The sequence below is a fragment of the Austrofundulus limnaeus genome, unplaced genomic scaffold (assembly GCF_001266775.1).
Source record: "Austrofundulus limnaeus strain Quisiro unplaced genomic scaffold, Austrofundulus_limnaeus-1.0 Scaffold0, whole genome shotgun sequence".
NCBI classification, from domain to species: Eukaryota; Metazoa; Chordata; class Actinopteri; order Cyprinodontiformes; family Rivulidae; genus Austrofundulus; species Austrofundulus limnaeus.
In genome coordinates, this window is record NW_013952402.1 from 1824812 (window position 1) to 1834802 (window position 9991).

At 36.9% G+C, this 9991-nt stretch overlaps 1 protein-coding gene across 1 annotated transcript in view; it reads left to right on the forward strand.

Moving 5' to 3' along the window:
• Nucleotides 1–9991, forward strand: part of wdr27 (WD repeat domain 27) — a 34686-nt gene that overhangs the window by 20040 nt on the left and 4655 nt on the right. The window contains exons 21-23 of the mRNA XM_014008788.1: nucleotides 104–201; nucleotides 3375–3477; nucleotides 6124–6219. Of these exons, the coding sequence (XP_013864242.1) occupies nucleotides 104–201; nucleotides 3375–3477; nucleotides 6124–6219 (297 nt within the window). The remainder of the gene's footprint in view (nucleotides 1–103; nucleotides 202–3374; nucleotides 3478–6123; nucleotides 6220–9991) is intronic.

Consider the following 9991-nt stretch of genomic DNA (forward strand, 5'->3'; position numbering starts at 1 on the left):
GGTCATATATGCTACTGCTATGTGGTATTTAGTTTTTATAATCTTTATTTAATCAAAAAAAAAGATTGATGTTAAAAATGTGTTTATTTCGTGCATTTTAAAGGGATCCATATTCAGCGCACAGACTCCAGAGTCCTATAACCTGTTCCTCACCAGTGCAGTCACAGACGGACTGAAGATCTGGGATCTTCGCTCACTCAGGTTTTGTATGAATAAAACATTTTATGTTATCTTTACTGTCAAAATAATTACCGTAAATTCCACTTTTTTGCCATTTTTTTTTCCATATAATCCTGTTAAATGCTGCTGTAATCTCTTTAAGAGACTTTCAACTTTTCTAATAACAAATATATAGCACCATATAGAACTAATGTATGTCAAACAAATCACCAATTAAATTGTAAAATTTTTGTATTTTTTATTTATTACAAAATTAAATGTTATATTTTTCAGTTACCTAATCATTTTTTAACACAACTAGTTCTTCCTAGCTGACTAAATTGGCTCCTATTCAGTTTCTGAAGTTTAGAACTGAGGGAGGACGTTTTTATTTGCTTCCATTTTGCAGATGTCCTTAAGAAAAATAACTCATTTGGACCTTTTTTGGATCTCACAATGTTCTTTTTGGCCTAACAAAAGGGCTTATTACATTTTTGCATTCTTTCATGTCTGAGACTGTTTTCCCGTCAAACTCTTCATCCCAGCCTCCGTCAGAACTTTATTGCTATCTGATAATATTTGTGGCTTGTTTTTACATCAGCATCGTTTTTATAAGAGATATTTGTTGAGCAAATTCAAATCCTCAGAGCTGAATCACATGGAAGCATGAAAAACAATAACCTTTTTTTAATTATTATTTTGTCAGCGCTTCCTGCGGTATTTTTTCTTAGCGAGTCCCAACCACGAAGGGAGTTACAGCACTCCTAAATTAATGTTTCTCTTTCTTTCTCTGTGAGATTTGCAGCTAATGGGAGTAGTTCAGTCAGTTTTATTGCTGATGTGTTTTTTAAATATCATTTTATCATTTCCAAGAAAATTCCATTCGCCTTATTATGGTAATGTGATGGTGAGAGAAGATTTTAGAGGAAAAGTGGTTTTCTGCAATTATTAAACTACTGAATACAAATTTTGTGCTCTTTGATACATAAATTAAATAATTAAATTTGGTAAGAGCGGAAATTCATTCACAACATACTCTGTGACATCTTACATGCATAACTTTATTGAATAGGTTTGATCAAAATGGCTATATTAGTTTWAAACTCTGCATGAATGTTCCAGATAAAATATTTACACTCCAGCATTTTCCTTGTGTTAAATCACTTGGATGCTAAATACAAAGCAGTGAAGACACAAACACATTTTAGGGATGACGTCTCCTTGAAACAAACATAATTTATTGTAGTTTTTAATGCATGAGCAATCATTTTTAATTAAATTATTTCAAAAACCAGACAAAACAAATGAGACGTTTACACATTTTGAACAAATAAGTGATGTTTTTTTAATTGTCTCACGCACTCATGATTCCCCGAATGACTGACACTTAGTACTTCGGTGGATTCGGGCTCTCACTTTGGAGGATTAGAGCCTCCGAAGCCGTCTGTGCAAGTCATCATGAAAGTTCCACACAGTCATCACTAAAGCAACATGAAGAATGCGTCTTTGTGGGACTCGTGCAAGCATCTTTCCTTCTTTCAGTCAAAACATTTGCGCCCCATTTTGACCTAGAAAATCCTGTGAGCTTTTTTTTTTTGGAGTATGTGGAAACATAAAATTATGTTTTTTTTTTCTTTTCTTTTATGAACGGCCTTTGCATTTTTTCCTAATCTCTGTGGTCAGCGCTGCAGTTTATCTTGTGCTATTTATCATCTGACTGGCTACACCAGATGTAAGTCATGACCCATTTCCATTTATATGCAAAATATGTAGTGTGAATCATTAGGACATATTGCTTTGTTCATAGATGAAGACATACTGATATAACTGATTTTAAAGGAGAAAATATGCTTTTTAGTCTAACAAAGCTACAGTATTTTGCTAAAATAGAAAAATAGCATGCTCTCCTTGTGCCCCCCCAATTTAGTCTATTTTTAAAGCTCGCTGTTTCTGAGTATATCCCATTTCTTTAAGGTCACCGGTGAATACGACCTACTTTTAGCTTAATAGCATAAACATGTGAATGTCAAAGGCATGTTCTCACTAAACCCTGTCAGAGCGCAGCCAACATGCCATTCTGTAAAGAAACCCTTGGCTTTAGCTCGCTGTAGACTGCACTGGAAAGACATTACATGCTGCTGCTAACCCAAACGACACAGCACAAAATCTGCCCCATGGCCACATTTATTGTTCACTGCTCCCTCTGTCTCATTTCAGGACAAGCAGCTCCTTGTCCTGAGCTGCTTTAGATGTTTGTTGCGGTACAACTCATCTTCTGTTCGGTAAAAAAAAAAAACACATTCCAGCAGTAAAAAGTCACTTGAAAACTATGTGCATTCTTACTGATTATAAATTAGGAGATTAATACGGAAAACTGGAATAGCTTAAGTAAGCTATATAGCTTACTGTATATCAGTTTAACCTTAAGGGGACATGTCATGTAAAAAACACTTTTTTGGCTGTTAAATACATTTTGTTGTGTACTTGGAGGCTCTATGAGTGCAGAAAAAGTTGAATTTAGTCTCTCCTGGTGCTACAAAGATATCTTTAGATTCTGCTTGGTTCATATTTTGTAGTCCATTCAGTTTTCTTTATTTTCTATGAGGTTTTCTGAACTATTATGTAAATAATTTGTGAAGGAACACCATATAAGGGCTGGACTTAGCAACTACAATTTCCTCATCTTAATTCTTCTCTGGTTCTGGGTCAGACTCTGGCTCCAACATGTAAGACTAAATGGGCAAGTCTTCTGTTGTTGACATCTTTGAATTTAATTTGAAATGAAACATTTCTGCATCGCTAGAAAACGTAACCCCCCTCTCTCAAACTGGAGTAGACTGGTCTGGAAGCAGGAGGGGGGCGGGGCTTGAAGCGTCTTAAAGGAACAGTATAAAATCCGGCTGATTTAAGGCACACAGCAGACAAGTGGTGAAAGAGGGGCTGGTATAGTTAAAGTAAGAATAAATTCAAACCGAAGCATTGTTGTTCCACTTCATAAAGACCCCAACTAAATGATTTAAGTGTGAAAAGGAAGGATTTAAAAGCATGATATGTCTACTTTAAATTTAGATTTGGCAAAAAGCTATGCAATCAACATTCACGGCTAATTCCAACAAATGATTATGTTGCCATTTTTTAGAAAAGTCAAACAATGAGCGTGCTAATCCACATTGGGTTGTATTAGATCAGTGTGTAAACTGTGTGTATCTCTTCAGGTGTGTACGTCGCTATGAAAACCACGTGAATCGCTGCCAGCCGTGTTCTTCAGCCATCTCACCCTGTGGTCGGTTCATTGGCTGTGGCTCTGAGGATAAATGTGTGAGTTATTACACTCCTGTTCTTATTTTCTCTTAAGCATAATCATTTTTGGCGTAAACTAAGATTATTTTCAGATTAGCTGGCAGATTAGGACCTTTGAGGCAGTTATAACTCCACAAAGTATAAATGTTTGATGATCACGTTAAGTATTATGATCCAGTACATATGGAATTGCAAATATTATCAAGAACCAAAAGAAGCTTCTTTTCTGACCCAGGCTGCACTCAAACCTGCAGCCTCATGGTTATAAGAACACGCTGACCACTGAGCTACACAGACAGCTTTACTCTGGGGTGTCCAAAGTCTACAAGGTCCAACCTCCTCATATCGTGCACATCTCCCACACGTCTCCTCACCCCTCACTCCCTCTGCGTTTTCTCCTCAGATCTTTTTTCGGTCCCAGACTTTGAGCTTCCTGTCTTTTTGCCAGCCCTCTCTGTGGCTCCGCACTTTTTTTTTTCTTCATATCCTGCTGCTGAACTTTATCACAGCAGCTCACGCTGCTCTTAAAACACAACCTAATCTCAAGAAAGTGCGACGCGGCAGGCAAGCAGTTTGGTGTCTTTCATAGTTTCACTTTTTGTTAAAGTTCAGTGCCGATTTTTTTTTGTCGAACATTTTTCATCTGGACATTAAAGAATTCAAATTCATCTTATACATCTGACTCTTTTAAATGCTTTTCCTCACTCGCACATCCTTTCAAAACATTTTCAGAAGGCCGCCTCTCCTCTCCTATCCATCACTTTTTCCATGGTTTATGTGTTTGTTGAAAGCAGAGGAATAATAAATGCATTTGGCTTGTTATTAATAATAATTGGGACGCAGCGCAGCGTGGACTTTAGAACATCTCTGTTGAAATCAGACGTTTCCAACTTTTCAGGGAAGCAGGGAGCGTAGACGTGGTGCGCTCCATTGCATTTATTTGTAGCTGCCATGAGACTTCTGTAAGCCATACACATTTATACTTGTCCTAATATATCAAAAAGCAATCATGGAGGAAAAAGGAAGGTGAGCACTTTAAAAAGGGCTCCCTAGATTGTATTACATTTTTCCAAAAAAACATAAGCCAAAAGGAATTCTTCTGGAATATCATTTAATCTTTTATATATCAGAAAGGTGTCACTTACCCACCTCATTTTACACATTTTTTTTTTAAAAATCTGTCAATATTTTGGAAAAAAACATATGTCATGTAACTTCATTTTAACAGTTTATCACCTTTCGCTTCAGTTATTGTTTAAATTAATTGACAAATATGGCCTCACCTGTAATATTTACCCATTTTAAGATTGGATTTGATTCTTCCACGTATTTTTTTCCTCGTTTTTCAGATCACTCTTCCCATAAACCTCCTGATACATTTTTTTTTTCAGAAAAATATAATACAAAACAGCTGCAAGAATCTCATGAGTCGCTGTCTGGTAAAGAACATCTCCCCATCTGTTTTTATCTCGGCTCGTGACACAAAAGCGAATGGGTTTGTTTTAAAAATGACTGGTCGAGATTGATGAAACTCAAAACGGTGCACACAGACGGACACCAGTCTATAAATATTTTTAAAAATAATTTTCAACCAAAAGAAAAAAGTCTGTACAAGCAGAATTATATCCACCTAAAATCGAGTGTAAAAGGAGGATCCATTGTGGTTTGGAAACAAGCAGAACTTATGTATAAAATGTTCAAATAGGTTGACAAAAACAACATTTTTACACCATTGTGCTTTCTAAACTCCCAATATCCATTGTCCCTTCCATCCATATATTATTAAACAGTAACAGCTCATGCTCAGTGGTCAGTGCCACAGTCTCATAATACTGAAGCTGCAGGTTCAAGCCCAGGTTACATCAAAAAGGAGAAGGGGGTCTCTGCAGTAAATGTTGTCTTGTGGGCGGAGACGGCCCTACTCATGATTAGCGGAGGTCTTGATGTGGGCAGAGACGGCCCTAATTGTGATTGGCGGAGGTCTTGATGTGGGCGGAGACAGCCCTACTCTGGAGTAGCTTGGTCTAGTTGGGCAGGAAGCAACATTTTAAGATTAATTTTAGTCATAACTTGAGAAAGGAAGGTGCTAGCTGCACGAAATTTGAACGCCATGCATATGGAGGGACGTMTAACAATTTGGCTCGGTCAAAACATCCCTAACCAGCCTGAAAAAAGATTGCTAAAAATCAAGATGAATATGAATATTAGTCATAATTTGAGACAGGAAGAAGCTTGCCGCATGAAGTTTTAAGTCAAATTATGTTTACATTTTCACAATCATTTTTATTGAGTCATTGTACTGTTTTAAACTGTACCTAGTCAATAAAGCATATATGTTTTTATTTACTATTATAACTTCCTCTTTTAAGTTGCCCARAAGACATGTCAATCCAACCAATTATGGTTAGGGAAAACTCCGCCCACACACCAACTTCGCCAATCATAATTAGGGTCAACTCCATCCACATCAAAACTTCCACCAATCATGGGTAGGGCTGTCTCTGTCCGCAAGGCAACATGTACTTGCAGAGACCCCTACTTGTCGAAAAGGGCATCTGGAAAGAAAAACATTCGCTAAATCTATTGAGTTCCTTAACTGTGGCAACCTGGCAGAAAACAGCAAAAGAGCAACTCATGCTTTTGTCCACGTGTCGTTGACTTCAGGCCTATGTTTATGACATCCGTAGCAGCTCCTACCTCCACAAACTGAGACACTCAGACACTGTTCTCAGCGTAGCCTTCAACCCTGCAACACCAGAGGTAAGATGCTTTCCACACTTTTGTTTTAGCCTTTCTCTTTAAATAAATCCAAACTCTCTACAGTTTTATAGCCTACTAAGCAGAGTAAGGTCTGTCCTTTTTCCTTTATAGCCTTAATTTTCCACAAACCGATCTGGTGCTAAGAAGAAACATTTCTTTTCTAGGAACCTGTGGGTATGTGATCAGTCATTCAYCCATGTTTCTTTATCATTCCCATTCATCGCATAACGTATCTTGACAAACAGTAGCTGCTGGAGGAAATGCCCTGAAACAGAGGGATAGAGCTAAGAGCAAGTGTTTGAAAAGAGGGAATGATGTCCTGAGGCTGAGGTCACATAGCGGGGTTCAGTGAGACTATCCCCTCAATTTAAATTGTTTGGGCTTTCAGGGTCTGCGAAGTCAAAGAAATTCTATCCATTTTAAACAAATGTAGCCTCAGCGTCCTTCAGTGTTTGCATTAGGAGCTTTTCTGTCCAACATGTTTTATAATGATTTTATTTGGAACACAAATAGATTAGTCTGTGAAACATTCAACATAACTTCCGCAGGATGACTCCCGAGGCTTGTCCTTCCCTCGCTTTGACACGAGGCACATGTTTTGAATCTCCATGTCCGTCTGAGGAACTCTGTTCAGCAAAGCCTTTCAACATGGCAACGATACAATCAGATGTTCAATTTTTCAAGTGGAAACTTGGGTTCACGGCCATTTATTGGCTACACCGACCTGCACAGTTTGAAGACGCACCTCATCAGTCTGAGCGTGTTTGGTCTACGTCAGTTCTTTTGTGCATTCTGTTTAATTGGATAGGATAAAAAAATATTGCAAAGAAATGTAAAAGGTCAAACCAGGTTAAATGTCTGTTCAGATCTGCAGCATTTGATCATTCACTCAGAAACGTGCAATATATTAAAGCCAATTCATTTTGATTTGTTTAGTTATTGTTTTTGCTACTTTTGACTTCTAAGGTCAGTTTGACAAAACTTAAATTTGTTTTGGTTCACYGTTTGACCAAACTTACATAATTATCTGTCTCCATTTTTCTACTTCAGCCCAAAAATGTAAGAAAATAACTTAGAATATTGTGATAGTTTGGCAAAATATTTCCTTTAGTTACATCTAAAATGTAGGTTAAAAAAATCTCCAACCTGTGCAGTTTAGCCACCTCTCACGGCCAGATGTTCTCCACATTTGCTGTTAGAACCTTCTAACATAAGACACAGACTGGTAATCCGATGCATATTTTGCACTCATTTTTCATTTCCATTTTCCATTCTACTTTAAAAATCATACACCAAGGCAGGTTTACAACTTCCCTCCACCCCCTAGTTTTTMTTTTTTTTTTAAAGTCGGTTTATAATGTAAGGGCTGGGATTTTACTGTCACCTTACATGATTCGATTGTAAAAGTTTGGGGAGGTATTTTACATCCATCCATAAAATTTGGTTTCCTGTTTCACCAGGTAAAAACACTGCCTGGCCAAAAATAATAATAATAATAAGTCGCCACCTGGATTTAACTAGGCGAATAGGTACAAGCCTCCTATTGGAAAATTACTGCATGAGTGATTATCTTTCAGCTGCAACAAGTTATTTTATTTAACCCCAACTGGTGCAATGAGTTACTTATCATTTCTTTAAAAAACATGTTGAAAGACACATCCTGTGGTCGTGGAAAAGATGTCAGTCTGTTTGAGAAGGGTAAGATCATTGGCATCAAGCAGAGGAAACCTCTAAGGAGATTGCAGAAACTACTAAAATTGGGTTAAAAACTGTTTAAGGCATTACTAAAAAACTCGAAGGATAGTGGTGACCCATCGTCTTCGAGGATGCACCCATCATAGTGCTCACTGTACAGCCTGTGGGGGCAGAACTATGATGTGGGGTTGCTGCTTATTGAAACAATGCCAGAATGGATGTGTGCCATAATCAAAGCTAGGTGGCCCAATGAAATATTAGAGTGTGACCTTTTTTTGGCCAGGCGGTGTATTAAACTATATATAAATACAATATTAAAAGCTGGTTTGCAAACTTGAACAAAAACAGCTTTAAAAAGGTTTAACCTGTATTCCATAGAAAACAATAGAACACAATAGAATACATTTATAGACATGTATTTTTCTCTTTGACTTCTCAGCCCTGTGAATCATTCTTTCATGTACTGTATTTAATTCCTCTTTGTATAATATTATAAATACCCATTGAAATTTGTCCTTTTTCTTTTTGATACTGTATATGCCAAACAATAGTGATCAAAAGTTATTCCCTAAGTTAGATTGAAACTTATCAAATATAATGATGCTTAACCTTAGTATATTTAACTCCTGGAACCAAACACAGCATCTTCTTGAAATCACTGCACTTCTAATTTCAGCATAAATATGAATCAATGATGTTTCAGAATTGGCTTCTCAGTATGTAAATCTCATTTTCTTTAGCCATTTTTTTTAGAGTAGAATCAGAAAATAAATTCTTTTTCCGCCACATTTGGTTTTCATTTCCCTTGAAATGAAAACCAAGAATATGCCTACTTTCAATACATATTGCTTTCAGTTTTCTGCCCTGGTGCATTGACCTCTTCCTTGGCCTTACCTGCATGCTTCTTTCATACAGTCTTCCCATTGTGTTTGTGCTCATTCCAAAATTTAGATGAAGCTGTCTGGGAACAAGCAACACACTCTTTTGTTGCTCTSTGCCTTGAATTACCTTCCTAAAGGAGTTTTAAAATCATTTCTATAGTTTTAAACTGACAGGTTTCGTGTTCAGTTTGTGCTTGTGCCAGCTACAAACAATTTGAGGTTTTGGCCAAGATATGGTTCTAGTTTAAATCTATGGTTTCAAGAATCAATAGGACTTTCATTTTAAAATGCAGTTTAGAAGATTTGGTTTTCCTCAGTTGTTATATGGAAAAAAATAATGGTAACTAATCGATTTGTTTTTTGGCATTACTCATCATTTCATACATTATATGAAATGATGAGTTCAGTCTTGTGATATGAAGAACTTTGACCACCTACTGACACAAACAGCTGCATGTAAAAGTTCACACACTATTGTCCGAACTTGGACAAACAGTGAGATGAATCATCTCAGAGACTTCTATGCTCAACTCTACTCTCCATATGTCATCTTGTATCATCTTTGATGCAAAATGACATATGGAGAATGAAACCAGAAAAACCCAAAAATGCAGCTGGTGTCCCAATAGACCCTTCTAATGCTTCATTTCATTTGTGGCCTTTTGGCATTACAAGGGTAATTTGTACTCCCTAACTGGGATCCTCTGGGATGTAAAGGCAGTCACTGGATTTTAAGCTAGGGCTGCATGAATTTATTTGTTAAAAAGTAAAGTTACTAGTAAAACCATCAAATTGAAGTGGTAAAAAATTGATTACCTGTGACTTGTGGTGCTTTTTTTGTTCACAAAATGTGAAGCTTTTCTTTAAATTGCACTGAACTCCTGTTAGTCAGGGTTTGGATTATTTGCGGGGCAACACAACATTTGAAGACAACTTCTCAGATTTATGTTTCTTGATCTTTTACAAATCATAATATTAGCTTCCCGTAAAAATGATTTGTGTCCGAACTGATACTGAAAATATTTACTTGGTGCCAACGACACAGTAAGCTTCCAGGCAGTGACTTTACTGGTATTCCAGTTATGTCGACTTGATGCCATGTTTTGGTGGAGAATATAATATATTTTTGTCTGTCTCAAGGATAGGTTGCTGTTCAAATTGCCCTACAGTTAGTAAAGCTGAAATATATATATATA